Source organism: Cololabis saira, chromosome 14 (genome assembly GCF_033807715.1).
Source record: "Cololabis saira isolate AMF1-May2022 chromosome 14, fColSai1.1, whole genome shotgun sequence".
Lineage (NCBI taxonomy): Eukaryota > Metazoa > Chordata > Actinopteri > Beloniformes > Belonidae > Cololabis > Cololabis saira.
Genome location: NC_084600.1, coordinates 35,380,484 through 35,400,031, shown reverse-complemented (window position 1 = coordinate 35,400,031; position 19,548 = coordinate 35,380,484). Strand labels below are relative to the sequence as shown.

The 19,548-nt window shown below is 38.6% G+C and overlaps 1 protein-coding gene across 4 annotated transcripts in view; it reads left to right on the top strand.

The window, feature by feature from the left end:
* Nucleotides 1–19,548, top strand: part of LOC133460048 (drebrin-like) — a 165,144-nt gene that overhangs the window by 116,573 nt on the left and 29,023 nt on the right. For all 4 annotated transcript variants that reach the window (XM_061740546.1, XM_061740545.1, XM_061740544.1 and 1 more), the window contains exons 2-4: nt 7,641–7,696; nt 12,587–12,699; nt 16,729–16,803. In XM_061740546.1, the coding sequence (XP_061596530.1) occupies nt 7,641–7,696; nt 12,587–12,699; nt 16,729–16,803 (244 nt within the window). The remainder of the gene's footprint in view (nt 1–7,640; nt 7,697–12,586; nt 12,700–16,728; nt 16,804–19,548) is intronic.

The following is a 19,548-nucleotide window of genomic DNA, read 5'->3' as shown; positions in this document are numbered from 1 at the left end:
ATATTACAAATAATAGCACTGACCAAAACACCTGCAGAAATACTGCAGGAATGACATAGCAGCAGTTAAATGCAGCCTTCTGTAAGCTTTAAATATCCACTGGGTTTACATCAAATACATCAAAACACAAAAAATAAAAACAGTTTTCTGAACTTATCAATATGACTCTGTCCTTCACAGGATAAGTAAAATGGATCACTGCAAAAACTCAAAATCTTAACAAGAATATTTGTCTTATTTCTAGTTAAATTTCTAATTTTATTAAAAAAAATCTCATTACACTTAAAACAAAACTCATCACTGGAAAAAACAACAATTTTCACCTGTTTCAAGTAGATTTTCACTTGAAATAAGTAGAAAAATCTGCCAGTGGAACAAGATTTATTTGCTTGTAATAAGAAGATAAATCCCACTGGCAGAATTTCCTACTTATTTCAAGTGAAAATTTACTTGAAACAGGTGAAAATTGTCAAATAAGTTATTTTTCTGGTGTTATTATTCTGGTGATGACTCTAAATGTTGAAATAGCATTAAACCACATTCATTGATGAAATGACATAAGGGATGGAAAGAGGGGATGGCAGTTTTACAGGTGGGATGATTTTGACCGTTTTTATTTCCGGGGGGATGCCATCCACCCTCAACTCGAGTACTGTCCAAATGCGTGTAAACGTGAATGAATTGAAAGTTTACAAAATGCTCACCGTAGGCCACAGCTCAGAGGATTTATAAAATGAAACAGACACTGAAGGGAGGCAGGTACTTGGTGTCTCATCGGGTTAGTGTCTGCTGACGGCATGGTTGAACTCCTTCCTCAGGTTTTGTCAGTGAGCTAACTGTCCTTTGTGTACCGTTCTACCCACCGTAAGAACGGAAAGGGCAGTCCGTCGTTCACACTGCTCTGAATAAGACTGGACGTGTGTGACGGTGTAAATGTGACTGTTTGGGGCCAGACCTTTGCTCTGATTGGACGTACAGAGACAGAGGCAGCTCGCTGATGAAGATGTTCTGGGTTGAATCTTATAAGTTGATTAACTGAATTTTCCAATTTTCATCTCACGTTTCATGCCGTCTTTCTGCTTGTTCTTCCTTCACTCCCCTTTTTTCCTTTTTTTTACTTTTCGTCCCTTTGCAATCTTCTTTTTTGTCCACTCATCTTCCTCCTTCCCATCCTTGATTTCCTCATCCTGTCTCACCTTCATCCCATCTCATCTCCCCCCCGTCTTCTCTTTCTTTCTTCTCTCCTCTCGTCTCTCTCCGTCTCTTCCCCCTCAGCTGCACTCACACCAACACGCTCAGAGATGTTTCTAGGTCACGAGGACTTTATATGAATAATAAACAGCTGTCTGCTTTAAAGGGAATTATTTATAGACCAAGACTCACTCATTCTCTATCACTCTCTTGATCTTAAACACTTCTTCCTTTTCATTCTCATCCTCTTTTCTCTAAGCTATTTAAAAAAAAAAAAAAAAATATTTGCCATCTTTTCATTTCCTGACTTTCTCGCTGGAGGCGTTTCCGTGCTTTTGTTACTTTAGTTACTGTAGAAGTAGCAGTACTCGTCGTAGTAGTCATCACTGTAACCTCCAACTTTGCAAACGTGAGGTCAAAATATGATATGAGTTAGGGCTGGGCGATATATTATATAGAGATTTTAATATATATCGATATATTTTCAAACACGATATGGTACGAGACAATATCGTTTATATCGATTTAAAAAAAAAAAAAAAATCTTTTTTTTTTTTTACATTTTTTTTTTAATGATTTTGATCTTATTTTGTGACAAATTGACTTGAATGTTTTATTTGAGATTTGCACAAATGTTTTGTTATTTGCACAACTGTCAACCTCAGTGGAAAAGTCTGCCTGTTACTGTCTACATTGTATTAATTGCACAGTGTATTTTAATGTAATTGTTATGCAGGAAAGGGATATTTGTTTTATTTTATTCAAGAAGCATTTTTATTCTATATATGCAGGCAGTTTATTTTTATTTCATTTGTTTTATACATTTTGATATTGTGCAGACCTCTGTTAACAAAGGTACCTGTGTGACATTTGGCACGAGGCTTTGTATTAAAACTAACTGTTTTTTTAAGGGTTTGCCTCAGAAAAAAATGAAGCTAACAGAGATGATATGCTATAATGCTTTGGGGGAAACCCCAATTAAGGCACAGAAAAATATCAATATATATCGAGTATCGCCATTCAGCTAGAAAAATATCGAGATATGAATTTTGGTCCATATCGCCCAGCCCCAATACGAGTGGAAAATGTGCTTTTCTGTTACATTGTTTATTTAATCTGGAGGAGGTGTGGCTTTTGACATGTACTGAAACCATCCACCAGGGAGTGATGCAGTTAACCTGACTCCTGCTGGAGAGCTGAAATCCCCAAACACCTAACAGCATCTGCCAAGCATGGAGGTGGAGGGATGCTGATTTGGACAAGGGCACTCTGCCCATGAATTCCTTTGTATGTTGTAATCTAGAGTCAAATTTGGGGGCTATTTGTCAGACACCTAAGGCTTGGATGAAATTGGGTCATGCAACAGGGCAATGATCCCAAACACACCAGCAAATGCAAAACAGAGGGACTGGAAAAGAAAAGAAACAAGGTGTTGAGGGGAGTCTGATTAAGTCCAGCTATTTCTGCTAAACTTCTTCTACAAGCTACAGATTAGTGGTGACTTCTGCTAAATACAGGACTGTCTCAGAAAATTAGAATATTGTGATAAAGTTCTTTATTTTCTGTAATGCAATTTAAAAAAAAAACAAAAATGTCATACATTCTGGATTCATTACAAATCAACTGAAATATTGCAAGCCTTTAATTATTTTAATATTGCTGATTATGGCTTACAGTTTAAGATTAAGATTCCCAGAATATTCTAATTTTTTGAGATAGGATATTTGAGTTTTCTTAAGCTGTAAACCATGATCAGCAATATTAAAATAATAAAAGGCTTGCAATATTTCAGTTGATTTGTAATGAATCCAGAATGTATGACATTTTTGTTTTTGTAATTCCATTACAGAAAATCACAATATTCTAATTTTCTGAGACAGTCCTGTAGATGTTCATCTATGGGGTATTTGCCTAATTTTAAGAAAAGGTAAAGTCCAGGTGACATTTTATTTTGTCCTCATACTAAAAAGATCAGCACTGAAAATGTGTTTACTTTCTTTCACGTACATGTGTAAATACATTCCTGTCCACTTGCTGACTGCATTCACCCAATATGATGGTTTTTTTGGTGAGAAAACAAAAGCGAGGATAAAGAGGACTGAAGACACACAGCTGAGTGGAACAAAGGGGGCTTTTGCTGATGCTTTGAGCAGAGAGCGCGCGAGGGGAGAGAATATGCAGAGTGACTGTGTAAAACGGCGTGGAGGGAGGCGAGCTGAGGTCAGCAGGAAGTCAGACAGCAGCCAAACTAAAGCTTCCATCTGAAACACAGTGACATCATGTGGGCTCAGCCTGGCTGGTAATCCCCACCACGTGCACACACACAGTTTAATACCAGCAACAGGCGTCAGGATATCAACAAATCACCCTTCACTTGGATATCTCATTTTCACGCAGATTAGAGTCATTGTGAAAAAGGAAAGCACAAATTTGACCAGTAAACAACAAATCCCTTTTTATTGTATTTAAAGTTATTCAAGACATTATATCATCATTAGGCCTGTGTTGAAAAGATCGATTCTCCGATTTTAAATCGATTCTCATATTAATTCCTAAAAATCGATTCATATGTCTAAAGATCAATAAAAAAAAATAAAAAAAAATTCATCATTACATGACAACTTTTGGTACTTTTTTGTTTATGCCCAAAAAAGGAATATTTTGTTGGACACGAGAATAACTGGTGCCATGTTTATGCCTTCAAATATGTTTAAAGGTATGAAAACATTAAAGTTTTCAGTTATAATTGCATAAATCGTCTATATTTCTTTGCTTTATATACTGTCTTGGGGTTACATTTGCATAAATGTTAAAGACCAAATTCTCATAAATGGGGAAAAAATAAAAGCGATTTCTTTCCTCCTCTGTTTGCTGCCCTGGATCTGTTTGATAATTCGGCCTGGTCCTTACAGCATCATTATCTGCCAATACTTGCTGTTGAATCTCAATATAATACTAGTAGTAATATGTTGCATAACTAGACAGTCATATAATTCATGCAACAGCTGAAAAAACAGTTTTATTAACAGTAACCCAAATCAATAACGGATCGAATCGAATTGGATCGAATCAAATCTTGATAATCAATTCTGAATCTTAAGAATTGGAATCGAATCGATTCTTAATATTTGAATCGATCCCTAGCCCTAATCATCATTATATATGTGGTTAAAAAAGTTTAGATATCATTCCCGGTTTTTAATAAAGCCTATATGCTCTCATCCCCATGGAGTCAAATACTGATGCTCTTTGAAAGCCTGAGATATACACAAGATGTACTTTGACGGGGAACTGATTAGCAGGTAGGAGAGGGTTTTTGATGGTTTTAGTCAAATGCTTCTTGATTAGTTTATGGAAGTGGAAATTTCCTGCTGAAGAATTAAACCAAAACAGTTGGTAAGAGAAGCCACAGCTCCAGCAGCTCTGCCTCTCTAGAAAAACATGTGATACAAAACTTAGCAGTGACACAATCCATGGCAATACCATGTATTTTAATTTAGAACCATAATTATATACTTTTAACTCCTACCTGCAACCTCTCGCTCAAATGAGAGGGGTGTAGAAAAGGGAAAGAGCCGTGGGATCTCCTGTGCAGGGGTCGAGGGACTCAGGCCTCGGCCATCCCCTTCAAATCAGTTTACAACTAAAAAACGTGTAAATGTACTTTACAGAGACTGCAAACAGTTCACTGCAGGTTCAAGTCCATTTCAGCTTTTTGAAATTCATTATACTTGTATTTATTTTTATGTATCCTTTATTTATCCAGGAAAGTCCCATTGAGATACAATATCTCTTCTGCCAGGGAGTCCTGGTCAAGATGGCAGCAGAAAAATAAATTCAGTTTCATATAAAAGAAAATACATACAAGGACAAGTAACTTTACAAAAAAAATAAAAACATATCAAAACAAGAAACAAACAAACATAAAACATACAAGGATCAGAAAGCTAAAAAGAATTCATGACAAAGAATGAGACTTTATTAAAAACAATGACATTGTTCTGTGAAAAATTATTTATTTTTTTATTTAAATACTACCAAGTCATGAAAAGCAGCCAAGCTAAAGGAACTAAACCTCGACTTTGTGACGCATGGAATTGGAGATTAATTGTCACGATAGTCACGATAGTCATGTGGTACGGCACTCAACATGTCACTTGAAAACATTTTTGCTGTGTATACATTTAAAAAAAAGCTTGCAAGCAAAATGTGCTCATTTTATAATATTTAATTTTGTGTTATAATTCTCAGTTGGCTTGATAATGCATCCGTATCTCCCGGTAGAGCAAGAGGAGATGGCTGGGAAGAAGCACTAGCTCTGAAGTTTAGTGTTGCCATGGCAATCCCACCTTTTGTTCACGTTTATATCCACGAGGAAGGAATAACCTGATATGTAAAACTCAGTATTTCTCACATTTCTCACATGACTGTCAAAGGATAAGTTGATAAAACCAGCTGTGCGTGCGGCTGAGCATCTAAGCCTCATGGACAGCTGGATGAAAATGAGTTTCTGCCTTTCTAAAATACGAGAGAGCCCGAGGGCGTGATCCTGACTGCAGGAGTTTAACAGATGTGCGATGGCGGAGACGGTCCTGGCGCCACCGTGGGACAAACTGCAGTGGCGGTGTCAGTGTCAAAGCAACGGCGGCTCCGCTGCGCCTCGCGCTTTTGTTGGAATACTTTCAACCTGATCTACAGATTAATGGATTTCTTTTTTCTCTATTTTTTTTCCTGCTGGCAGTGAAAGAGTTTCAATCTGGACACACAGACTAAACTGTAATCTCTTGTCACCTGCATTTGACCTTGGTTCAGGGGTGTGCATGGGCAGATGTGTGCACTTCACCAATTGGACGCTGGCGCACATTTAGACCTGGAGGTCGGAACGGGTTTTTGTGCGCGTTTTTAAAAAGTGATGTTGAAGGTTGCAGTCGGTCCGTGTACTTCGCGGTCATCCATTTTTTGTTTTGAAATGACAAAATAAAAATAGAGAAATAATCCAAAATAATCAGTTTCCCATCTTTTGTTTTTATAATAAAAAACGGAAAACGGATCGTTATCCGTTATCCGTTATCTAGGGCTGCACTATTAATCGTTAAAAAATCGCGATCTCGATTCATGCTTGAACGCAATCTCATTTCCAAATGACGACGATTTAAAAAAAAAAAAAAAAAAAAAAGAATTTTTTTTTTTTTTTTTTTTTTTTTTTTTAAAGATGGCTGCATAAAAAAAGGACTAGGCCTATGTTCTAGGTTGTTGTAGTCCTGTCATGTCAACTATCATGTTGTCATGTTTGTTATATTTTGTTAATGATTGTGGATTACATTTGGAGAAACATCTACCTTTCTCATCACCTGACACATATATCACATAAATATTGTTAAAATTGTTATTGTTAAAATTATTTAAAGACAAGAGAGATGTTTATTGTTTTTATGTTCAATGTCAGCTGTTACAGCAAAAAGCAGCCAGAGGAATAATTTGTTGCCTCAGAACTACAGGATCTGTTACAAGTCCCCTTTCTGAAAGGATGTTCAACTCAGGGAGGAACAAATATTGTTAAATTGTTATTATTGTTTAAATTATTTAAAGACAAGGGAGATGTTTATTGTTTTTATGTTCAATGTCAGCTGTTACAAAGTTGATGCCAGTCTTTTATCAGGCACCATCATATTTTTTGTAACGTTTACCTTTTGTATCGGCAGCTTCTTAATAGCAGCAAAAGGCAATGGGGGATTCATCCCAGCCAGAGGAATCATGTGTTGCCTCAGAACTACAGGATCTGTTACAAGTCCCCTTTCTGAAAGGGTGTTCAACTCAGGGAGGAACAAATATTGTTCAAAATTGTTATTATTGTTTAAATTATTCAAAGGTTTGTGTAAAGAAGACAAGAGATGTTTATTGTTATTATATTTTTGTTCAGCTGTTGCAAAGTTAAAGTAATAAGTGCAATAAATTTTATATTGGAAAAAAATCGTGAGAGAATCGTGATCTCAATTCTAAGCAAAAAAATCGGGATTCTCATTTTGTCCAGAATCGTGCAGCCCTACCGTTATCCGTTATCCGTTTTTTTATTATCAAAACAAACGATGGGGAACGGATTATTTTGGATTATTTCTCTATTTTTATTTTGTCATTTCAAAACAAAAAACGGATGGCCGCGAAGTACACGGACCGCAGTCCAGCTAAAGCTGAAGGTTCAATTATGTCAGTGCATGTTTGTTTGTGTGTTCTCAGGATCAGGGTATTCAAAGTGTCTGTGTTTTTCTAATCCATGCAGATTATTCGATCTGATTCATTAATCAAACCGAATAATCTCCTTAGCGGCAGGACGAGATGCGACAGCTCCGTCACACTTACTTACGGAGGTTTCACCACTGAAGGCAAGTGGACACACTTCCTCAGAAGCTGCACCGTTACTAATGAACGCTCTTCTCTCTGTGTTTCCACAGGGCCTTGTACACATACGAGGACGACAGTAATGACTTGATACTGTCCTCATCTGGAGGTATGTCTTTCCCTCATTTTTATTTCCCCCCATAAAACGACTTCTACAGCAATCATTTTAATTCTGCAGTGACTCCCCCCTCGATATTTTAATGCCTGTGAGCGTTTTGTCGTCACGTGTAATTTTACACTGCAGACCTGCGGCCGTAAATCTGACTAGCTCTGCAGGTTCTGCTGCTGCTCCGGGAACAAAAGCGATCCTGTTCTCCTCAGTGTTACTGAGCCATCAGGAAGATGGATTCAACATTATTCCTGTTAATGAGGCGCCAAACCATCATCATCGCAGATTAATGATGCTCCTGTATATTTGATGCACGCAGATGCAGTGTTGTCATCCAGACTGTAATGTTGTCATTTCATCTTGGCATGTGTTGTGTGAATGCTTACACATAAATTAGCAAATGCACATATGGATCAGATGTGTAAACACAAAAAAAGGAAGATAACAAAGTTCTTGCCTATTAGATCCAAATTAATTAAGTTTAATATAAATCTTTGGGCATAATTTATGCACACATCATGCAATAACTCACATAAAAAACCCTTGAATTCAACTGCTTTTATGTTTCAAAATATGCATTTGGCAAAGAGAGGTGTCTTGGGAAAGGTTGAAAACATAGTTTATGGTTGGAAAAGTAAACATTGGAGGCCAGTTCAGTGAATAAGTTATGACTTTCATTAATCACATGACCTGCATGTGCATACACGGCTGATGTAAAAGTATTCATGGCTTGTTTTCATTTGTTTGAGGTTTGACGAATGCTTTTGTTCAACCCTGCCGTCTCGCTGCGACCTCTTATTCTGCAGTTCTGCTCAGGGAAGAGGCGCTGCAACGCACTAGTACGATTGAGGTTTGAACAAAGTGGAGTGTTTGGCCAGAAGCTCCATGTATGGCAAAAAACTATCCCCAGTATTTTGGCAGAAGTGCCTCACACCCGCTGTCATGCACAGCTGTGGAGGAGTGATGATTTCTGCAGCCGGAGGACCTGGATACTGTATAGTTTTCAGACAACCATTGACTTCCCTGTTTTCTGGGCTTTTCAAGAGGCAAATGATGCCATCTGTCTGACAGCTAAAGCTTAGTCATAATTGCGTCATGGAACGAGACAATGATCTGAAGCACATGGGCAAATTTACATCAGAAAAATAAAAGAATGAGGTTTTTCAAAAGTCCAGTGCCAAGTGAAAAGCTGCCAGCTTTCAGACGTGATCTGCTCAAAATGGCACTATGATTAGCAGTATGGATGGTGCACAAAGGACACAGCTTGCTTTGCTGTCTCATTGTTAGGCCCAACGCCCTCCTCAAAGGGGAAAGAGTCTCCCAAGTTTACACAAATATCTTCCAGATGTGTGCGTCAGTCTTGATCCTCATGGCCCGCTGTCCCACATGCTTCCAACACGTGATTCAAATGATTGACTCACCATCAGCTTGTTACCAAGGTCTAAAGAAGTCTGTCAGGTGTTTTAGATTCAGGGAAACATCTAAAACATGCGGGGCAGTGGATCCAGAGGACCAGGGGTCAAGAACAGGCTAATGATTGTACTGTATGTGTCCGCCACAGAACGGCTTCAGAAAAAAATCCAATCCATCTTTTGGAGTGACCGGGGGAAGACACAGACTTTCATCGCTAGCGATGTTCTGACTTGACCTCGTGAGAGCTGTTCACATTTCATTTTATTTCATGTCATTTATGGTATATATTCTTAATAATGTTGTACAAAATTCCATGAAGTACACATTATCACCATGAAAGAAAAGGAGCAGGAAGAAGAAAACGTATGATACCTGCCCCTCTCTGTTAATACAATTACGTTGACTTACTGAACACCAATCTATCTATACACATATTTATAACAAGAAAACAAACAAAAATACCACTCTTCTATCTATTTTTTTTCTCTTTCTCCTTCTTCTTTTTTGTAGGCACTTATCTTTTCTTTTTTTTAAATTTTCTTAAGCTGATACAAACTTGTGCAACTTTTCAGTTCCTTGCTTTGTCCATGCCATAATTTTACACCTGTAACTAGGGTTGCCACCTTCAGAAATAGAAATAAGGGACGCCCTGATTTCAGCAGCGCAGGAGCCAAAAAAAAAGCCCCAAAACTTCTAAACTGAATAAAAATGTGTTTTATATGAAAAAACTAAATGCTTTGATTTAAAGTTTAAAGTGCTTTAATAGCGTTTAACTTGCATGGCTGTAGAGACAGACAACCATACTAGCAACTGAAATATCCTCCTATGCTCTGTATGTCCACATCAGCCCAGATGTATAATATAGCCTACAGGTGAAGAATATGGTGTAAAAGTTAATTTATTTCAATAATTCAACTAGAATATGGTGTAAAAGTTAATTTATTTCAATAATTCAACTAGAATATGGTGTAAAAGTTAATTTATTTCAATAATTCAACTAGAATATGGTGTAAAAGTTAATGAAAATACGGGACAAATCGTGACCCGTATTAGTTCAATACGGGACGCAACATTTTTTTCTCAAATAAAGGACAATTCCGTATTTTACGGGACGGGTGGCAACCCTACCTGTAACAGAAATACACATTTGTTTTATGTTTAGCCTTGCAAAAGTATGTTTGAAATCAAGTTTAAGTCTGTTGTCCTCATCCTCCAATCTGAACAAATTTTGTAACTGTTCTGGTAACGATCTATTTTTTGCTTTTAAACATTATAAAGTTTGAAATTCAACTATATCCGCCATTTTCAACAAACCTGCTGAAATAAATAATCTGTTTGATGGTTCTCTGATGCCTACCCTGTGAATGACTCTCACTGCATCAGGCATCCTACGAATGTGTCTGAGTTGAACCAATTCTGTGAAGAGGAATGATTAAAAATTGCTCCGGAACGACGTTGCTAGAAGTGCTTGCTGCCATGCTAGGTCCAATTAGCATCTTCAAGGGTTCAGATGCTTCTCTGCAGCACTGTGAAGGTTTAATGGGTGTGTTAAACATGACCTGTTGAGTCTTAGAGGTTTGCAGGCTTTTTATTACCACTGTATAGGTTAAAGATAAAAATAAAAATAACAAAAATGAGGATTGCACTGAAGAGTGGCTGAAGAGTTAGCGCCACTGCGGCTGAAGAGATGTGACATGAAGAGCCACTTCTGCCCGAGAGGCCCTCCAACCTAAATGAGCATAAGACCCATCTGAGCGTTAAATTATAAATGGGTTGAAATGATGAATTGTTAACCCATTTACCATGGGACAGTGCTTTGGTTAAGGGACAAAAACAACTGTAGGGATCAACAACATGCTTTAAAATAATTTTATGTAAACACCTCCTGCCAGTATTGGTCTCGCATTCCCTCAGGCACGCAGCTTTTCCTCAGAGAGGCCTAAACATTTCAAGCAGCGGCTGAAGGGGACCATAAATCTCAAAGGAATCTGCCTCTTTGACAGCCTGAAGACCACAGTCATGTTTCGTGTTATGTGCACAAACGTCGGTGGAAGTATGGCATCTTTGGCTCTGAGAAACACCACAGCGATGCACTGAGAACGGGATCATCATCTGTGCCAGAAACCACAGCCCTGATGTCTATTAATGTCAAATAACACAGTCCAAAGCAGACGATGTTAGTATTTAGGAGTGTAACAAAGAAATTGATGTTGAGAGTCAAGTGAATAATAAGTGCGCTTTCCTTTTTAGGTTTTAAAACATGGGAGCGGCTTAGAAAACTAAAGCAGGAAGGAAACAGATCTGCATCACACGACCTCTATGCTCGTGTATAAAACAGCTTTCTTCACTAGTGGAGATGATTGGCATGACTTTTAGAGATAGAAATTAGTTGTGTAAAAAAAGAAAAGTATACCCTATTCAGTTTTAAGGTCAAAACAACCTCACACGAACAACTCAGGGCATATTACACTGTCTAATAAAAGCAAAACAGCAGATCCAGAAACAGCATGGGAAAACTGCGTGCATTTAAGATGCAGCTCACTGGACTATTTAACAGCCATTCTTAAGGAATAAATATGCCTCCAAAACCTTCCTCTCGTTAAATACAAATTATTTCATTTTCACATAGAAGGTAGGCTCTGCCCACTTTTCCATCATAAGTCACTATTATCTCACCTTTGACTTCAGACGATTTCCTGGCTCAAAGGCCTCAGATTGTGTTTTTCATATTTTATTGTGTTGCACATCTAAAGGGACAAATAATTAATAATGGTGTAGATCAGGGGTCGGCAACCCGCGCCTCCAGAGCCGCATGCGGCTCTTTAGCACCGCCCTAGTGGCTCCTGGAGCTTTTTCAAAAATGTTTGACCTTTTTTTTCCTTTTTTTCTTCTTTTTTTTCTCTTTATTTTCTCTTTTTTCTTTTTTTTTCTTCTTTTTTTTCTTTTTTTCCTTTTTTTTCTCTTTTTTCTTCCTTTTTCCTTTCCTTTTTAATATCGACATTTCGACTTTTTTCTCAACATTTCGACTTTTTTCTCAACATTTCCACTTTTTTCTCAACATTTCCACTTTTTTCTCGAGATTCTACTTCAACATTAATCTCGACATTTCGACTTTTTTCTCGACATTTCGCCATTTGCCTTCATTCTAAGGCTTATACAAGACTTTTCATTCTTTGCGGCTCCAGACATATTTGTTTTTTGAGTTTTTGGTCCAATATGGCTCTTTCAACATTTTGGGTTGCCGACCTCTGGTGTAGATACTTCAGTTGAGTTGTGAATGTTGTTGATTCATGAGTTTTTTTACTAATGAAAACTGAATCTCCATCATATTAAATGTACAGAAATGAAGCAAAAACCAGTTTGTTTTGATGACATGGCGGTCGGTTTAGCTTTTTATCACAGTTCGTAGCAAACGGAGGACTTTAAAGACCAGACGCAGTTGCCGCAGCGATAACAGCATCCCTTGTTCTGCTGCAGGAGGCGGTCTGGCAGAGATCACGCTGACCTTCGACAATGGCAGGGTGATGTACGGCTTCTGCAGCCTCAAGGAGCCCACCGCCGCTCTGCCACGATACATCCTCATCAACTGGGTGAGTCACTGGGTCAGGGAGGTGGAGGGCAACGCCGAGCACCCTGAGCAACACACACGCACAGATACTGTACACTCCTCACTCTATTAGAGTCATTAGGGGTGAGAGCACATTTTAATTCAGCATTTTGTCTGACAGTGACTCATTTATGTGAAAGACCTGGATCCCAGTTTGGGTTTCCTAATTATCCTTTATGATGAGTATAGCAAGAATCAGCTACTGCAGACACAGCTGTTAAACAAAAGACAGGTTATAACTCCTTTCCAGAAGAACATTATATTGTAATCCGGTCCAAAGGTTTACTGGTGTCGTGTTTTTTTTTGGTTTTTCTGTGATTCTCAGCACACTAGTGCATAAAGATGAGGAGAAAACTAATTAATGATCTGCTATGGATGTGCTGGCATGGCAATTATTCATAATTATTATTATTGAGAGCTGTTTGAAGTGTCAGGGATTACAGAGAAGAAGCAAAATGAAGGGTAAGCAGGAGTAAGTTTAAAACATTTCTTCCCTTGATTGTCCTGGGAAAAATAAGATCTCTGGAAAATAAAGCTTTAAGTGGTGATGATGACACTGTAATAATATCAGAAATGCATGGTACTACGTTTGACCGAGGCACCACCTCTCTGGATGAACTTCAGATGATACGAGCAGACACTGCAGGCAGGAAAATGTAAAGGGGGGGGGCGCACCTGTGATACCTGCAAATTATCAGCTCACTTGTTGCTAAGCTACAAATAAAATCATCCTCTTTAACATCATTTTTCTTCAATGATTTTATTTGATTTTTTTTTAAAGATTTTTTTGGGCTCTAGTAGCCCAAAAAGATGCAGACTGGAAAGGGGTAGAGAGAGAGAATGGGGATGACACGCAGCAAAGGTGCGCAGGCCGGGATTCGAACCTGCGACCGCTGCAGGAGGACTGTAGCCTCAGTATATGGGCCGCTGCTTAACCCACTGCACCACCGAGCGGCCCAATGATTTTAATTTTAATAGTTTCTATTCAGTCATTTCCTAAAGTAATTTATGCATGAAATATTATTAATTTTGGTTCATTTCACTTCATTAAGGCACCAACAGAGAGTCAAACTAATGACTAAACTTGATCATACTTCACTGTTTGTAGTCTGTCTACTTTGTGTCTCCCTGTTCTTTGTATACACAGTATAGTGATAGTATAGTAGTATAGTGATCAACCTGTACTTCTGAGTATTTTCACTCCAGGTAAAGTTATGACACAGTTTTATGGGTAAAATACAGAGCTGTTATCTGGTTCCTGACTAAACCCACTTGTTTTTTAGATGATAAACTGGGACAGCATTGGCTTGGTTGTGCAAGCGCGGCGGTCCTGGCTCAAACTTTGGTTTAATATCCAGTCATTTCCAGACATAAACAGTTATATGTCTTATTTACCGTTTTATTATCATCATTTTAGTTTGTGTCTTTTCCCCCCACTTTTTTATCTATTTTATGTATTTTTTCTCTCAACCTCATTCAAACTACTTACATTAATTTAACAGGCAGGAAAATGAACTTTGTGCAAAATAAGAATAAATGTTTTTTTATCAGAATGACTAAAAACGACCTCAGAGATGAAATACGGACACAGCAGCTGACTTCAGACAGCAGCCGATCAAGGAGTTTATATGAAACGTTTGTGATGAAATGGAGCAGAAAAGATTTCCTGTTCTCTGCTTATTTGAGAACTCTGACTGAATGTGAGCAAGTGGTTCAAGTTTTCATGTGAAAATATAATCTGAAGAACCGAGTCCTTCTCATCAGCATTTCTTTTTTCTCAACAGTCACTGATTTTCATGGCTTTGGTATGTCTCACACTGTTTGAACTGGATAAGCCCTTCTTGGCCGTGGGGAATAAAAAATGAAAAGCTTAAAAAACTTCCAGTAACTGGGCCAAACAGGGAAGCAACTTTGCCACACATGTAATCAAGCAGGGAAATGTGTTCACTATGAGAGTCCTGTTGAAATGAATAATTTGTGTGGCTGAGATCATTTGCTTGCAACGAGAGCCCCCAAACAAAGTGAGTTAAGAGTATTCAAACATAGTCCGACTCCCTCTGAGAGCCTCAAGTCGAATGTTTAGTTTCTGAACCCGACAACAGCAGAGTCTCCCCGGGCGACTTCATGACAGACTGCAGAACGATGTGGAGGGAAAGAAAGAGAGCTTTTGTTCAACTGCTGCCTGGATCTGGAGCTGCAGAAGGAGAGCGGAGAGACCTGGGGCCTCATTTATAAAGTTTGCTTGCGCACAAAACAGGGCTTGAAAGATGCGCAAGCCACCTTCTACGCAAAGGTTGGGATTTAAAAAAAAGAAACTAACGGAAATATGTGCATATCTTTACACCAACCCTGACCCTCGCGCACGAACATTTTGAAGATATGGGGAACTGGCGACGCAGGCGGTGAGGTGGTGAAATTAAGCTAGATTCATGTCATACTTTTAATGTCATCACATATCAGACTAATAGATCCACGTACACTCACGGTGTTCTGCCGAGTTGTCCTACCTCGGCAGAAAATACTACCGTACGATCCCTGTTTCTTTTATCTCAGTTTCTTTTTTTTCAAAGGCTTTTTCATGCAAATAGACGATTTAACAGGAAGTCAGAATGTGCTTCACATAGATCTATGTGCACGACGCTTTGTCGGAAGAAAAAAACCTGTCAAATCACGCTTCCACATAGATAAATGTTGATGTCTATGTGGAAGCGTGATCTGACGGGGTATTTTCATCTGTCAAATCATCCACCTGCACGGCGTGCCAAAAAGTGATTGCCTGCCAGAATCTGATTTCTCCCCTGAAAATGGGTCTTTTCACCTGCCAAAAATTGATTGAAGGCCAAATACAGTTAATGAAAGGTTGTTTCTACCTAAATATGATTTGATCTCATTCTTGAGCTTCATAATCTGAAAATCTGACGTTTCAGCGCTATCGCTCAACGGGCTGCTCTGCGCGCTCCTGCGGCCAGAAATCAGATTCTGGCAGGCAACTCACTCGCTTTATTTTTGTTAGTGATGCCATTACTGACCACCAAATAATGTGGTTTTCCTGGCCTCCACCTCATCCACATCTCGATCTCAGTCTCCGCAAAATTTTGCTTTCTGGTCTTCCCTGCCCTGATTTTTGAGTTAAAACGCCGTTGATCGGCAGGTTCATTTATATGCAAATACAGTCACCAGGTGCTTTGCATTGACCATTCTTGGTAAAAAGTGGGCGTGTAGAGGGCGAGATATGAGGTGCGCAACCTTCCAGCTGGAATGTGATTCATAAAGCGAACATTGTGTGCAAGTGTGCGTGCACACGGTTTTATAAATCAGGATTTTTTTGTGCACACGCCATTTTCGGCTTTTGGGCGCACGTGCACTTTTAGTATGGATCCTACGCACTCTTTTATAAATGAGGCCCCTGGTCATTAATGCAGCAACTAGTGATTGAGAAAGGGCAGCCAGGAAGACATTTGGTGGGTAAATGAGGCTGGGAGTGGAGCCATCAGATCATAATGTGGCAGATCAGCTCTTTCTGCCAAAAGAGCACCAGACCCTGTCAAACAGCGCCAAACCGGACTAAAGCGTGTCCAAAAACAGCTAAGAAAGTCCTGTAACTATAATGGTGAAACATCCCAGCTGTATTTCTCTCTGCATCTGACCCCCACACATGAACAGATTTGATTTAATTATAGGGACGTTAACAGTTATGAATGCAGATGAGATGGGGTGGTTTTCCTCTGTAATTGGTGCTTACTGTGTTTGTGCTGTTTGAATGGGCTGCGATTACTGAAGTACATCCAGCCTGTTGTAGCAGAACCGTTTCAATGACTGAACACCACCAGAGATGAACAAATAGGAGCGATGAAGAAAATGTGGTCATGATGTCTAATGAGGTTGGAGTAAAGTTGAGATAAAAAGAAAATAAAATCTGCAAACTTTTTGCCATCCTTACTGTTTCTCCTCTCCTTTATGCCTCAGTGTCTTCTCCTCTCTCTCACTTTTGTCTTTACATGTTTTTTCTCAGGTTGGAGAAGATGTGGCAGATGCCAGGAAGTGTGCCTGTGCCAGCCACGTTGCCACCATCGCAGATTTCTTCCAGGTTAGAAACACACAACCTGTTTATGAACAAGTTATAGCCACAGATGGTGACAATGTGGGTTCAAATATGGAGACTACAGGACTGTCTCAGAAAATTAGAATATTGTGATAATTTAATTTGTATTTTATTTACTTTTTTTTAATTATTATTATTATTATTATTATTATTATTATTATTATTATTATTATTATTATTATTATTATTATTATTATTATTATTATTTATTTTGGTTTAATTAATGTTATGAAAAGTAAAAAAAGGGGGAAAATATTGATAATTATATTGTTATTGTAAATCTTATTTCTTTTTTTTAATGCCCTCAATAAAGACATCTATACAAAAAAAGAATATTGTGATAAAGTTCTTTATTTTCTGTAATGCAATTAAAAAAAAATTTCATACATTCTGTATTCATTACAAATCAACTGAAATATTGCAAGCCTTTTGTTATTTTAATATTGCTGATTATGGTTTACAGTTTAAGATTAAGATTCCCAGAATATTCTAATTTTTTGAGATAGGATATTTGAGTTTTCTTAAGCTGTAAGCAATTATCAGCAATATTAAAATAATAAAAGGCTTGCAATATTTCAGTTGATTTGTAATGAATCCAGAATGTATGACATTTTTGCATTACAGAAAATAAAGGACTTTATCACAATATTCTAATTTTCTGAGACAGTCCTGTATAATTTCCACTCAAAAGTAACTTGACATCACATGTGACATCACACATGTAAAACAGGTATGTTCTGTCATTGGTTGTTCCCCGTGGGCTTTACCTGCCTGTCTGGAGCTGGGGTCTTGTCTAGAGGGCTCCACTCCAGCCCTATCGCTGTTGTTCTCAAGGACCATTCTTCCTCCTCCATCTCTTCTTCCTCCTTACTGTATTTCTGCTGCCTCATATACTTGTCATGGTTTTGGTGTTTAGTTCCTGTTTTATTTTGAAACCCCATGTCCTTGTGTTTTAGTTTTGTCTTTACTTCCCTTGTTCCCATCTGCCCTGATTGTTTGGATGGATGGATTCAACTTTAATAATCCCCAAAGGGGAAACTTCATTGCCACCATGGCCACAAAAATACAACATAACAATCAACAATACACATTAACATGTTTCCACCTATTGCCAGCAGACAGCAGTGGATCAATACAACAAAAAATAACCAGAAAATGACCCCCCAAAAAAGGGAGATAAAAGAAAAAGAATACAATCCATTTAAAAGTGCAATTTTACACAAATTAAACAGCTAAGAATATAGCTGCAATTAAAGTTCACTGTACAAAAGAATATGGCAGCAAGTTATGACATTCTAAAAGAGTGGCTGCAGTTTAAAGCAGCACAATGTAACTTTCAGCTTTTGTTGAGTTTGGCGGCTCCTTTGGACAAAAGCGGTAGTGCTTTACCAGTAGTGTGGAGGGTTCCTACCATCCACCTCGAAGTTACATAGTGCCAGTGAAGGTGATACAGACCCCTCAGACCATGACAGAGGTGTCATTAAACCTGTTGGAAGTGGATGTACCATCACATTGACTCTGGAAATATGATATTAAGGTGGAAAAGTTACATTGTGCTGCTTTAAAGTGCAATGTGCAGTACAAGGGTTAATATACAGTAGCAGCAAGACATGACATCAGCAGTCCAAGTTAAAAAGTCTGGTTGCTGCAGGAACAAAGGACTTCCTAAATCTCTCTGTGGAGCATCTGGGCAAAATCTGTGTTTGCACCTGTGTCTCCTCAAGCCTTCTGTGTATATCTTGTCCTGTCTTTTCCTTGCTCCCTGCTGGTCCGTACCTTTTCTTCCCTCCATGTTTCCGGTCTGGTTTTTGGCAGCGCTTTTGGTTTGTTTAGGTTATGAATAAATCACTGTTTTTGAAACTCCTGTTTCCTGGTCTCCTGCATCTGGGTCCAACTCTACCCCACCGTGACAATACCTGCATGTTCCATAGTCCAATGGTCAGGAACTGGACCCCACTTACAGTAGATTGTTGCATGTGTTGTAAAAACCAGATGTGGTTAAATGTGATGTGTCAGGTTTGACCCAAAGGTCGCAATTGGGCCAATCGTTGTTTTTTGTGTGGGTCTCCTCGACGGGGCTTGAGGAAGTGGCTGGGAAGAAGAAGATCTGACGACCTCAGATGCAAATACAAAGAGATATTGGTCCACATTTACAGTTTTCCTTTGGTCCACATTAGTTCATGACTAAAAGCATTGAGCTAGAGTGAGCATGGATGACTAAACTCAGCCCATTATCCACTAGACATCAGCGTGTATTAGCCAAATCTCCATTTTGGCTCATACACCAAATACGTCATCCCCTGCCCTTGGGCAACGAATGACGTACTGTATTTGGTGTATGAGCCATGACCTTTGGGCCATGACTAACCCACCTAAAATTCCCAGTGTTGTAACTGGGCTAGAAATCCCCAAAGTTTCCCATATTAGGCCAAAATTTCTACTTTGTACTCTTCAGCATCAATTTTTCCATCAGCACACTTATTATTATGTAAAGCTTCTAAGAATATTTGTCACGATTTGTGGTACCATGAAGAGCCAGACTCGGATTGGAGTTGGATAAGTCCCACCCCGCCTCTGATCACTTGAAGGCTAAATATCTTGAAAAACTGGTAAACGTGTGTGCTGTGATGTGCGAGCAGAAAGCAATTTCAGTTTTTGTAAACCGTCATGTTCAGAGAACGTTTTCATTTCATTTCATTTCATCAAAGCGCTGATTGCGAAAGAAGCTTG